Source organism: Giraffa tippelskirchi, chromosome 9, assembly GCF_054371585.1.
Source record: "Giraffa tippelskirchi isolate mGirTip1 chromosome 9, T2T-mGirTip1v1.2.pri, whole genome shotgun sequence".
NCBI lineage: Eukaryota > Metazoa > Chordata > Mammalia > Artiodactyla > Giraffidae > Giraffa > Giraffa tippelskirchi.
In genome coordinates, this window is record NC_137283.1 from 118654677 (window position 1) to 118668906 (window position 14230).

The 14230-nt window shown below is 35.8% G+C and overlaps 1 protein-coding gene across 5 annotated transcripts in view; it reads left to right on the forward strand.

Moving 5' to 3' along the window:
* MMS22L (MMS22 like, DNA repair protein) overlaps positions 1–14230 on the forward strand; it is a 118726-nt gene that overhangs the window by 97693 nt on the left and 6803 nt on the right. For all 5 annotated transcript variants that reach the window (XM_081530350.1, XM_081530352.1, XM_081530349.1 and 2 more), the window contains 3 exons: positions 2361–2530; positions 4726–4937; positions 8146–8309. In XM_081530350.1, the coding sequence (XP_081386476.1) occupies positions 2361–2530; positions 4726–4937; positions 8146–8309 (546 nt within the window). The remainder of the gene's footprint in view (positions 1–2360; positions 2531–4725; positions 4938–8145; positions 8310–14230) is intronic.

Sequence of the window (14230 nt, forward strand, 5' to 3'; positions counted from 1 at the left end):
ACTTGCTTATGGTTAGTGGCCATATCTTATTATTCCCATCATTGTGTTGTATTCTGAACAAATAAGAACATTTACTGAGTGTATATCAGGCACCTATTTGGGAACTTATGATACAGTGGTTAGATTCTCCAGTCTACACAGAGGATGGCATATATTAAGTAAATATTTCTGAAACTTAATAACTTTAAATATAAATCTAGCTATTGGTATGTAGTATATTTTGTAGTGTTACTAAATGAGCAAAGTTGCTTTCTGTTAACTACATCTAAAAATATATAATGATCTCAATTGTCTTTTGTTTTAAGGCTTAATATATACATAGAGTAGAAAATAAGTAAATACTTATTGTGTGTGGCTTTCAATTATGGGAATATATTCCCCACAGTTTTCCTATATTTTCAGCTTTATCAGTAAGTAAGAAATAGTTCTTGTTGGTGGTTTAGTCACTTAAGTCGTGTCTGACTGTTGCGACACTGTGGACTGTAGCCTGCCAGGCTCCTCTGTCCATGGGATTCTCTAGGCAAGCGTACTGGAGTGGGTTGCTATTTTCTTCTCCAGGGTGTCTTCCTGATCCAGGAATCGAACTCAGACCTCCTGCATTGCAGGCAGATTCTTTATTGACTGAGCTACAAAGGAAACCAAAATGAAAGTCGCTCAGTCCTGTTCGACTCTTTGCAACCCTCTTGGAGTTCTCCAGGCCAGAATACTGGAGTGGGAACAGTTCTTAGCCAGGAAAAATAACTTGGTCTCTTGCAAAGCTACTCTGTGTATTTAAACATTTTCCAGAGTTTTTTACTTAAAATTTTTTTCCTTTGCATTTTTAATTCCCCACACCCTTGAATGTTCTTTCCTGAAACTTTCAAATTAGGGGCTTGATAGCAGTAAAACAAATGTATCATCTCTACCTTCTATGAACTCATGAAATTTCAGGTCTTTATCAGTGTTATAACCACTGCAGAAGATAAAATACAAGGGTAGATGCGTTTTCAGTTGGAAGGTCCTTGCTCTTTATAAGTTAATACCTGTGTGACACTTAAGAGTGATATGAATCATTTTAAATGTTGGTGGTGATGGCAGTTCCTCTTACCAGTGTATTAATGTTGTTTAGAATGTGAGTTCTTCTTACGTTGCTGTCATCCTCGCGATTTTCACCTGCTGGAAAAATGAGCAGCAGGCCAGCGTTATTTAAAATATTGCTAAGTGAGCATTGTGTTTCTTTATGATTGATTATTGTATTTCCTTTTACAACAGAAGATTAATGTTGCTGTTTGTTCTTAGAAGTGATTATTGGTTGTTGTTTTTTTGTTTTGTTTTGTTTTAAAAAACTGTATAAGCATATTTTTGTTTTCTTTCAGAGCTTGAATTTTAAACTTTCTGTTTTATGGAAATGACTGAATTTTACCTTTTTTGCTTTTCTAAGATGAAATAAAATATAAAAGTTTATGCAGCAACTCTGCCACTGCTGTTTGGACAAGTGCTTAATGATCTCCTTTTAAATTCATATTTTTCAGTAAAAGAGGGTTCAGTAGCAGTAATGTACTCTAAAGGGAAGTATATATCTGCCCTTAATTACTTTATTAAGCAAAAAGTGCTCATTTGTTGTTTTACCATCATTCAGTATAGCAGTTTTTTGACAGACTTCTACCATCAGGAAACCATAATACAGTTCATGTAGTAAAGAAGTCCATTTCTCTTCTTTTAGAATCAAAATTTAAATTCAGTGTTTATGTTAAATAGCTAGAAGTTGTAAAAACTGAAGTTCCAAGAGGTTAAGTGATTGCTTCAAGATGTTACAGCTAATCTTTTTTCCTACTTCAACAATTAAATTTAGTGATCCCTCTTGTGGCAAACTGGGTTCAGACAGCCTGTAAATGTAATTTAAAATATAAAGAAGTAAGACTATAAGTAAAATTTAGAGTAGCATGAAGAAGCCCAGGGAAAAGTGAATATATACATAAATGCATAATATATGGTCTTATAGTGTTCTTAAAGTTGGACTGCAGATTGGCCTCTGAGTTTCCTAGCAGCCAGAGCAAAAAAGAGAGAGAGAGAGAGATCCTGCTAATTGCAACATTCAATCTATAACTTCACATAATGTATAACCACACATTGTGTGTATGTATTAAATGCCAGTTGCTCAGGAAATGTATGTTTTTCTTGGCCCAGAACTCTGAGACAGTTGCCTCTTTAGTGAAATACTTGGCATATGTCTTTTGACTGTTAATACATGTTTCTTCCTATTGCCAACTTTAACTTGGTCCTCTGTGTTTTAAATATACATTTTTTTTTTTTTTACTGGAATGACAAAATTTTCTGGTTAGAAGATAACCATAATTTCTCTTACCACTCCTCTTTGTTAGGAATTCTAGTTAAATCATGGGCACTGATCTTTGCCACCTCTAAAGCCCAAAAATTACTATTCCGGATCATAGACTGTTTACTGCTGCCACATACAGTATTACAGCAAGAGAAGGAGCTGCCTGCACCTATGTTGACTGCAATTCAGAAGAGTCTTCCTTTGTATCTCCAGGTATAGTAAGTGTGTCTGCTTAAAAGTAAAAGGGAAAAAAAATTGACACTTGCCTTTAAGCAGTTTACTAATTGCAGATTTCAAAACCATATGTTGTATTCCTAGTGTACATGTGTGATGATGTACTTCCACTGAACAGGTTTAAAATTCTTTTGTGTTGAGCTCTGAAAACAAAGATGAAAGTGGCAAAACCTCCACTCTCAAGAAGCTTAAACTTGAGCGAAGAGACTGACTAGCATAGACAATCCAGCACCTGCTCAGTATTTCCCTCAGAGGCCTCCTCTCTCGGTCAGCCAGACTGGGCTGAGGAGATGCAAGAGAAGATAACTGTAGTAAAGGATATTTAGGTGTTAAAGAGCAGAGTGGGTAGGAGTTGAAGGACTGCTCCTGTAAGAGGGAACAGCATGTGGAGAGCATAAGCTAGAAGAAAACATAACTCATGGGGAAAGGCAGATAATTCTTTTGTGGCTGGAGGCTCATACAGGAGGAGCCACATAGTGAAGGGTTTTGTGTACTGTTAAGAAGTTTGGACTTGCTCTTGTACAAGGGGAATGTTGTTGGATTGTGAGCAGAGAAGTGGGAGTGACATACCATATTTATGTTTTAGAAAGGTGATTCTGGTGGCCACATTTAAGTTGATGAGGAGGTTAGACTGGAGATTTGGTAGGCAGGGGGTAGTTCATTATCTGAAGATGTGGAACTAAGGCAGTGGGTACAGAGCACACAGCAGATTTTAGAAACATTTAGGATCACCAGTCACAGAGTTGCTGAGTATGAATGTTGTAGAGCAGCGGAAAGAAATAGAATACTTCTTAGATTCCATAGTGGCTGCTTATGTCAATAGTTGTGTGGAGTGCTTGCCCCAGCATGGCCCTCTGATACCAAAACAGTTCACATAATAAGAATTCTTACAAACTTCCTAAGTTAAAAAATTTGTTGAATTATCCATTTGGCAGAACTGACTTGGAGCTATATCTTTAACTTCTTAAAGGTATAAGCTCTTCTCATCAGAATTTTTTAAAAATTATTCATTTATTATTTTATCTTGATATAATATGCTTTTCCTCAAACAGAGCATGAAAGAAATGGGTGGGGGAGTCCATTGTTTTGCTTTTTTCAATTGTTGTTTAAGTGCTTATGTTTTAACAGCTTTGAACTGTTCATTAGAAATAAAGTTTCAAAATTTCTTACTGGACAAATACCATTTATAATTAAAATAGAGACATGACAGTTGTTTCTGATTATTTCTCTGGAAAAACCACATTGTGAAATCACCAAGGTACCAAATTGTAAGTGAACTTTTAGAGCATAATTTGTTGCTCTGTTGGTGATTATTTAGTAAAATGCAATATTTAGTAATATTAGCAGAAAAAATTTTTTTCTTAGGGGGTTGATTTGTTTGTAAGTATAAAACACTGCAATCCATGTGAAAGTATCTCATTAACTCTATACAAATACAAGGGTTTAAATCAAAAGACATATAAGACATTGTGAGTTCTGTTTGACCTTCAGCAAACTCTTCTCTAAACATCAGTTTCTCCAGCTGTAAAATCAGAGATAAAACACTAAGTCACTGAGGATGTTTTTTGAGAAATTTGAATGAAATAATGAATACAAAACATGTGGCACAGTGCTGACATATAAAAAAACCCTCAAAATCAGTTGTCATTATTCCGAGTCTTATCTTCTGCATTTCTCTCCTTTTGTTATTTTTATTTAAAAAAATGTATTATGTTTCTTAACATTGAAAATTTTTAACATAAATTTTAGCCTTATTCAGATAAAATGACCAGTACCATAAGTTTTAAAATAGACCTGATGTGTATTTTATAACATTGTAATTACATATATATTTCACTGATGAGTGTGGTGGTGAAGTTTTCTGAAGATGAGACTTTTCTGAAGAGCTCCCAGAAGGGAGTTTCATCTGTCTTCCTACTTTTCTCCCCTGCTTCCTCTGGGTGTGCCCCAAACACATGTGTTTGGTTAGGTACCATTACATAAGTTAACCAAACTCAGTTGCTCCCTGAGCTTCATACAAACATTACCTGTTGATTATGGAAGGTGTTCTTGTTGTCTGTGTTAAGTTACACATTCTGATATAAATATCAATGCCGGGGGCAAAATTAGTAACTTCCTAATTTTTTTTTTAAACTTTATCTTTTAGTATTTCTCTCTATTTTTTTCTCCTGTAGGGCATGTGTATTGTGTGTTGTCAGTCTCAAAATCCAAATGCCTATCTAAATCAATTGCTGGGGAATGTTATTGAGCAGTATATCGGGCGATTTCTTCCACCCTCAGCTCATGTCTTAGGGCTTGGACAACATCCTGTTTTGTTGGCATTGAAGAACTCAGCCAGTGTTCCACCGATGTCATTGCTAAAGAAATGCATTGTCCATGTCATAAGGTACATCTAAATATTAAAAATAAGTGGTATTTACAATGTATTATTCTCTATTAAAAACAGAATAGTTTTTTATTTTCTCTATTAAATAATAATTTTCTCTATTAAAAAATAACAAAAGTATTAGCAACCTGTAGGATTCTGAGTTTAGAAACTTTTTTCCTGAAAGTATCTCAGAATTTATCAGAATGACTTGGCAGCCTAAGACAGAGCTCTTTAAATTGTTTGTTTTCTCTGAATTGCTTGTTTTCTCTGTATTGCTATTATTTTTCTCATATGTCCCGCTGCTGCTGTTTAGTCACTAAGTTGTGTCTGAATCTTTTGTGACCCCGTGGACTGTAGCCCACCAGGCTCTTCTGTCCGTTGGATTTGCCAGCAAGAATACTGGAGTGCATTGCCATTTCATTCTCCAGGGGATCTTACAAACCCAGGAATTGAACCCACATCTCCTGCTTGGCAGGCAGATTCTTTCCCACTGAGCCACCTGGGAAGCCCATATATGTCGTGTGTGTGTGTGTGTCTGTGTCTGTGTCTGTGTCTGTGTGTGTGTGTGTGTCTGTCTGTGTGTGTGTCTGTGTGTCTGTGTGTGTGTGTGTTGGAGAAGGAAATGGCAGCCCACTCTGGTATTCTTGTCTGGGAAGTCCCATGGACAGAAGTGCCTGGTGGGCTACAATCCATGGGGTTGCAAAGGAGTCAGACATGACTTAGCAACTAAATAACAACATGTATATGTATCGTTTTTTATCAGTTAAACACTGATTGTGTACAAAATGAAATAATTATAAGAGATAGTTAAGTGAAAAGAAGAATGCTAATATGAAAAAGGAAGCAATATGAAGTCCTTTTTCTTTTAGTCTTCTCTGTCTTAATAACTCAGTTTTATTATTAGGCAAATGAATCAATGAAACTTCTTAGGTTTTCTACTAAATACCATATCTTCTAACTGCAACATTAGAAACCACCTTTACTTTTTTGGTCTTCATGAAGTATTTAGCTTCATATGAAATTAGTTTTTAAACTTTTAAGATGCTATGGTGATATATATTATTCTTGGGTTTTTTTTTTTTTTCCTGTGTTTTTAATGATCTGATAGCTTTAATATCCTAATACTATCTGTCACCTCACTTTACAGAATTCCATGTCTGAGATCTAGTCTCCCTGACTTTCTCTGTGTGTTCCTAGTGTTCTGTTACTCAGGTTTGAAAGCTTCATGTGCTTTGTTTCCTCTCCCTTTGCAACCTTTGGCAAATGATCGTCTCCTTCCCTTTTCACATCCCTTTTTTATCACATTATACCTACACTATTGCCAGAGTCCCATAACTAATTTCACTATCTCTAGTCTTTTCTTCCAGTCTCACCTAAACAATTCCCCCAGATTACTTTTCCTGAAATGTTTTTCCAGTATGGTACTTCCTTGCCCTCAAACTTTCTTTGTTTGCTGTCCATGATCTGTCACTTAACTTTCCCATATATATGTTGTCATATACAAACCCTAATGAGATTGGTTTAATTATCACCCTTCCAAAATGCTTCACATTCCCCTATATCACAGCTTTGTTCAGACCATTTTCTCCATTAAAATGCTATCTACTGGGCGCCTAGGCTTTATGAGACCTACACCTAATATCTCAGTGTACCATGACACTTCTTTCCTTCTTCTGGAGCCATGTGCTCTGTATAATTCAGTTCTCAGAATCATGATAGTTTTACATAACTTGTATATGAATTTTGCAGCAAGAATATAGTACTCTACCACTGTGTTTGAGGCATTGCATAGGTAATTTTAGTAAACCAAATGGCAAGTGCTGAAATGAAATCAAATCCTTAAGACCTTAAAGCTGTTAAAGCCCAGTGTTTAGGACCCTGGCTACTTTCCTTGACTTTCTTCTTTACTTTGTATATAGTGAAAATGTTTTTCTTACTGTTTCTAGTTGAAGACCTAAACAAGTAGCAATTCCTTTTTCTTTTTTTCTTTTAACACTCAGGAAAGCCATAGAGATTGTCTCCTATGACTTACTCTATTCCAAGCTTCTCTACTCCTATAATTCCCTAGCTTAGGACTCCTTCTACTGAATTCCCAAGAATTCTGGGATTATCTTCCAAAGCATCTATCACACTATAGTATAATTGTTATTTTCTTCCTTATCTAACTTTTCCACTGGACAGTGAGCCATTGCTTTCAGACACCATATTTTACTTTCTTGTTCTTAGACTTGTACCAAGCACACCACATACTCAATGAATGTTTGTTCTAGGCATTAGAAATTCAGCATTAAACAAAACTCATAAAACAATTGACCTCAAAGAATGAATAAATTTTCTAATATGTAATATTTGTTGGAAGTCATTGTATGGAGTAGAAATGGTGAAGTCATAGTTTCGCCCTTAAGGGATTTATAGTATTGAGTGATTTCTAGGCCCCATTTTGGCAAATTATATCTCTTCGCAAAGTATATGTAGATGTCTGGTTTAGATTTAGCTATATTTGACACTTTTTCATATTGTCTACACTTTTTAGAAACTGTGCGATTTCCACTTTTCATTTATTCATGTAAAAAAGTACACTGAACACTTGCTATGAGTTGAGACCTATTCTAAGAGGTAGAGATACAAAGATGAGGCAGATGAGTTATCTTTATGACCTCTGAGTTCAAATGATAAAAGTTGTCCTGCTTTAAAAGAAGATATTAAATCCTAAATTACTTCTCTTTTATTTCATAAGGGAAGGAAGGATACAGGTTGGAATGGAAAGATGATTTCTAATATAGTTCTCTTATTTATTTGGAAAAATAAGACTCCCTTTCAAATCCATACATAAATAAATATGAGGAGAGAATCTTTATGCAAATTCAAATTAAGAAAATGTATCATTGAGGAACTCAGGGGAGATCAAGCTTACATTAGAAAGGAAAAAAATTAATGGATTTTTATTAGATTTTGAATTTTGATTGTTTCTTTTTAAGACTAGGTTGCTTCATATTTAGTTTGTATCTGTATTCTGCTTTGGCCTTTATAGCATGCCAGTAGGATGTGCAGTCATTGCTTCAAAAATCTCAGGTTTGAAGAAAATATGGTAAAATATACTTAGTTTTTAAAAATTGTGCTTTATGGATTTTGGAGATAAAATAGGCCATCATCTTTCAAGTGTATGACATTTGATTCTGCTCTATTGAAACTTTAAAGAGAAGAACAAAATTGTGCTTCTTTTCAGGAAGTCCTACTTTGAGTTTAAAGGATCCTTGCTCCCTCCTCGCTTGGCATCCATTCTGGCCTTCATCCTCCAACTTGTTCAGGAAACTAACACTGATGTTTATGAGATTGAACTACTCCTTCCTGGAGTATTAAAATGCTTGGTGTTGGTCAGTGAACCTCAAGGTTAGTTCATTTAAGAGTTTCTATTTGTTATACTTTTATGTTCACAAATTAAGAAGGTATTCAGTTCTGTCAGTTAAATTGACAGTTATGGAAATATGTGGTTATTTCATATCAACTTAATTTTTAGCATGGCTAAAGAATGAACTCCAGCCAATAGCTGAGGTTGGGTGTGATAAAATGGTTAAAAACTGACATGATTCAGTCCAGGTTTTTTTTTTCCCCGTCCCAAATAGTTGGTTTGTGTTTATTTAATTTTTATTCAATTTGTCTCTGATACTGAATGCAATTTGCTAAATATCAAGTGGTGAGGGGGCAGCCTACTTTCTCCAGTTCTGGATTCTGCTATAATATGTAAGCTGATCTCTGTGCAAACCTGTAAGTACATGTTGATCCTTTTGTTTTCAGTCTCATCAGCCTTACTGCCTGTGATCACTTAAAAATATTATTTATTTAGTCCCTGCTGTGAGTAGCAGGCCTTAACAAGCTTATTGGGAATATGCAGAATAGTGGCTGTAGTTCTATCCTGAAGGGATTTTTAGTGTAAATAGATGTTCTGTGTGTGTATTTATCATTATAATGTGATCATTTGGGGCAGGCTTCTCAAATGCTTCAACTTAAAAGTAGTACTTCTAACTTCTGTGATAAGTGACTACAGTATATATCCTAAAGAATACGAGGGCAGCATGCAGAGTGGCAGCTAAAAGCTCAGACAGTTCTTTGAAATGTTCTGTTTTATCTCAAAAACTTATGCATGTTTTGTTTTAATCCATGTTATTTTGATATTTAAAAACAGTCCTCTCTGCTTCCAAGCTTGGTTTTGTGAAAAATGTTGCATTATGTTAATGTAAAATACCCTTACTTGATAGTAACACCTTTTCAGTAAAGAATATCCAGAGATAGATCCCAGACTGTTCTTTAGAAATTTTACCTTCTTTGAAAACGTTTGCATGCTTTTAATTTCAGTGAAAGTCTGTTGTACTATACAGTACAAAATTTGAGACAGAGCAGACAGTATAGCATTTTACCTAGCCTGTTGTTTCAGTGAGTGTAATATTTATCATGAAGGAGGTCAGGTTTGGGGAGGGGAATTTTGCTGCTCATCTGTAGCTAGTGGTGCGTTGCGTGTTCCAGATAGCAGGTATACAGAATGAATGTTCTATCTCCACATTGTCCTACAAGCTGAAGGAGCAATGTTTAAATACAGATGTGTGTGATTGGCTCAGAGAAGATTCTCTGACTCTCCTTGTAGTCTCAGTGTTTTAGAAGGACAGTTTGTAAAATTGTAGAAAGTTAGTGTTACGCCCAAGGATATTTCAGTGTCTACCCAAAATACCTGTACCCAAGATCTTGAGTTCACTTCCAGCATGGTGACATGAGCTCTGCAGCCTTGATCCCCAGAAAAACTGGTGAAAATTATTTAAAAGAAAGCATTTAAATTCTCTGGAAATGGTCCTAAAAGGGTACACAACAAATGGAGAAATTGTATTTAAGAGAATCTACTGAAGCTTGGCAGGAACAGCAAGTCTTTGATATTTGAACCAAGACTACTACCTTCTCTCTTCCTCAGAGGCATGGCAACTCTGATAAATTAAAGAATGAGGGTTCCCTCCCCCTGCAGCTTCCAGGAGGAGGGCTGTCTTCGTAAGAGAGCAGAGTATCAGTGTTTCTCATCCTGCCTCCTAGCCCCCTGATGCTAAGGTTATATTCCAGGGGAGTGTGGGTGAGACGTGAGGCCTTCATGCTTCCACTCAGCTCACACTTGTGAGATGAGAGCACTATACTGAGTACGGTATCAATGAGAATACCGGAGTGTTGATTGTCCTTGCTGCAGCTTAGAGGTAGAGAATTCATACCGAGAGGATCTGTAGTTAATACCCCTCCTTCCACAAGCAGGCAGCACCTAACGTGTGTATGTCAGTCAGAAAATAGTGGGCACCATGATCTCTGTCTCCAGCAACAGAACTTCACCTCTAAATTTTGCCTGAGAGTGGGAGGGGGTAGGAGAAAGCCATAGGACAGATAACTCTGAATCTCTCCCAAAGGAACAGACTTCATTTGCAACGAAATGTGAAAAAGTTCAAACCTGAGGGTGTTGTCAAAACAGTGGAGTTTGTGGTTAAAAGGCAATAGGTAGGAGAATGTTAGATTCATTGGAGGTGTAAGCTAATCTGTAGGTCAACTAGTTTGGTGAGAGAAATGGCTGCAAAGAGCCCTGGGGTGAGAACAAATATCAACACTAATCTTAGAAATCCCCCCTTTAAAAAAAGCCTGGATTTGGTAAGATCATACGCTTTCATTTACTGAGGGAAAATCAGTCAACAGTTCCTGCCAGTATGAGCAATCAGATATAGGATTTAATAAACAAAGACTTCAAAGTAGCCATTATAAAAATGTTGAGAAAGCTCAAAGAAATCATGATTAATAGAGGAAGATGTGATGACCATGTCACATCAGAGAATATCAGTAGAGAAACAAATTATTAAAACAGAAAATAACCAAATGGGAATTCTGAAGTTTAAAAGCTAAACTGAAAGTCTTAAGTTTAATTTGAATTGATAGACTTAAGAATTAGCAAACTTGAAGATAGATTGTTAGGTGTTATGCATTCCAAAAAACAAAACAAAACAAAAAAACATGAAAGAAATGAATAGAGCTTTAGAGAACTGCAGGACATCATTAAGTACACCATCCTACATAGAATATCAGGAGAGGACAGAAAGGAGCAGAAAAGATAGTGAAGAAATAATGGCTGAAAAATTTCAAAATTTATTGACTAATACCAATCTATACATTCAGGATGTTCACCTAATTCCAAATGGAATAAACTTAAAGAGATCCATAGACAGATGCAACTTAGTTGAGGGGGGGGTGTTGAAAGTCAAAGGCAAGGAGAAAATTTTCAAAGCAGCAACAGGAAAAACAACTCTACTTTCAAAGGAGCCCTGGGAAGATTAACAGCTGACTTCTCAGCAAAATCAATGGAAACTAGAAGGCAGTGGGATAACACTCTGAGTGATCAAAGAAAGCCCTGTCAGCCAAGAATCCTATAGTCACAAAGCTGTCCTTTCAAAAATGAAAGTGAACTCAAGATACTTGCAGATAAAAAATGAGAGAATTTGTTGTTAGCAGACCTGCCTTATAAAAATTACTAAAGGAAGTTCTTCAGAATGAAAGTTAAAGTGAGCTCAGACAGTAACTTGAATCCTTATGAGTAAACAAAGAACAGCAAAGGTAATTATGTACAGTTGACCCTTAAACAGCATGGGTTTAAACTGCACAGGTCCACTTATTTGCAGCGTTTCTTTTCAATAAATCCATACTATATTACTACACAAACTATGGTTAGTTGAATCTGTAGATGCGGAACCCTGACTGAACCCTTTCTGACTTTACAGTCAGAAAGCTGACTGTAAAGTTAAACATGGATTTTCAACTTCATGGGGGATCAGCACTCTAAACCTTCATGTTGTTCAAGTGTTAGTTGCTCAATCATGTCCAACTCTTGCAACCCCATGGACTGTAGCCCACCAGGCTCCTTTGTCCATGGAATTCTCCAGACAAGAATACTGGAGTGGGTTGTCATTTCCTTTTCCAGGGGATCTTCCTGACCCAGGGATCGAATACGGGTCTCCTACATTGCAGGCAGATTCTTTACCATCTGAGCCACCAGGGAAGCCCCATGTTGTTCAAGGGTCAATTGTAGTTGAAAGGCAGCATAAATGCATATTTTCACCTTTTTTCTTTCAACTGATTTTAAAAGTAAATGTATGAAATAATATGTATATAATTGTCCTATAATGTATAGAAATTTAATATATTTACCAATAACAGTATAAAGGAGATGGTGGGAACAAAGCAGTATTAGACTAAGGAAGTAACTTCAGATGATAACTTAAATAGGAACAAATGATGAGAACAATAAATGATAGGTAAATTTAACAAAACCCAAAATATATGTGTTCTTCTTTCTTAGTTTCTTTGAAAACATAGGAATTTTATAAGGTAGAAATTATAATAATGTATCACTGAGTTTTAAAATTTGTAGATGTAACATGTATAACAGTAATTCCACAAAAGAGGGGAAAGTGACTAGAGCTGTATAGGAATGATGTTTCTATATTTTGCTGGAATTAAGTTCATGTAAATCTGAAGCTCTGAAGAGTTAAGATGTACGTGATAAACCCAGAGCAACCACTAAGGAAATAATTCAGAACTAATGGACAATCATTAAAATAACTAATATGCTACATTTGAAAATATTCACTTAATGCAAAAAGAAGAGAGATTAGATGGACAAAAACATAAGACATTTAGAAAGCAAAAGGTAAAATGGCTGATGTAAATCCAACTGTATCTATAGTTATATTAATTGTGAAAAAGTTGAACAATCCAATCAAAAGACAGAGATTATCAGAATTTTTCTTTTAAAAGCTCTATCTATATCTGCAGGAAACACTTTTGATTCAAAGATTGGAAGTTAAAGGATGGAAAAGGATGCATCATGCAAATTGTAACCACAGAAAGCTGGAGTAGCTATACTAACATCAGACAGAAAAGACACTAGGCAAAAAAAAAATATTACTAGAAATAAAGAGGTAACATTTTATAATGATAAAAGGGTGAATCAGGAAGATTTAACCATTATAAATATATGTGTACCTAATAATAGCAAAATACAAGAAGAAAAAACTAAGAGAAATGATGGGGAAAATAATTCACACTAATAGTTGGAGGAACTTTGGTTTCTGCTATAATAATAAAGAGCTTGGAAGTCATCACTCACCCTCACAATAAGAAAAACTCTGGACAGCCTGAAAAACAATTCTTCTTAGGTGCATCAGAGAATTGAGGTCATAGGGCAAATCACTCCCCTCAAAACTGAGCATACAACAATTTGTCAAATTCAGCTTAAATATTCCTACCAATACCAGCTACATCAGAAGGCTTCTGCTCCTGGCTAGCTGTGATTCTCTATCCACATTTCTGTTTAGTTTTAACTTATCTAATAGGTAATTTTTTTTAAAGAGGTAAAGGATGTACTAAGGAGAGAAAATGTAATCATACAAAGTGCTCAATTAAAACCTTCAGAGAAGGCAGGAAAAGAGGGAAAGTTTTGTTGTTGTTTTTTTTAAAAAAGGTCCAGAGCAAAGACTAGAAAAACTATGTATAGAGTAGATATTGATTCAACTACTTCAATAATCATTGATATCAATAGTCTAAATAAACCAATTAAGAGACTGACAGTGGATAAAAAACAAGGCTTAACTATATGTCAGCTACAAGAAATCCACTTTAAACATAAACACACAATTAGATTAAAAGCAAAGGGATGGAGAAATATATACAGTGCTGACAATTCAAAACACAGGTATAGCTATATTTCACACAAAGCAGACTTCAGGACAAGAAGAACCATCAGGCATAAAGATGGGCATTACATAAAGATGAACTGGGAATAGAGGAGAGAACTGCTTCAATTAGATAAAGGACAATTTTGAAAATCCTACAGTTGATATCACACTTAAGATGCTTTCTCCCTAAGATTAGGAACAAAACCAAAATGTCCACTCTTGCCACTCCCTTTCAATATTGTACTAGAAGTTCTAATCAGTGGAAGAAAAAGAAATAAAAGGCACCTAGGTTGAAAAGGAAGAAGTAAAATTATCCATGTCAGCACATGATATCATTTTGTTGTTGTTCAGTCGCTCAGTAGTGTTTGACTCTTTGTGACTCCATGTACTGCAGCGTGCCAGGCTTCCCTGTCCTTCACCATCTCCCGGAGCTGGCTCAAACTCATGTCTGTTGAGTCAGTGATGCCATCCAGTCATCTTATCCTCTGTCATCCCCTTTTCCTCCTGACTTCAACCTTTTCTGGCACCAGGGTCTTTTCCAGTGAGTCGGCTCTTCTCATCAGGTGGCCA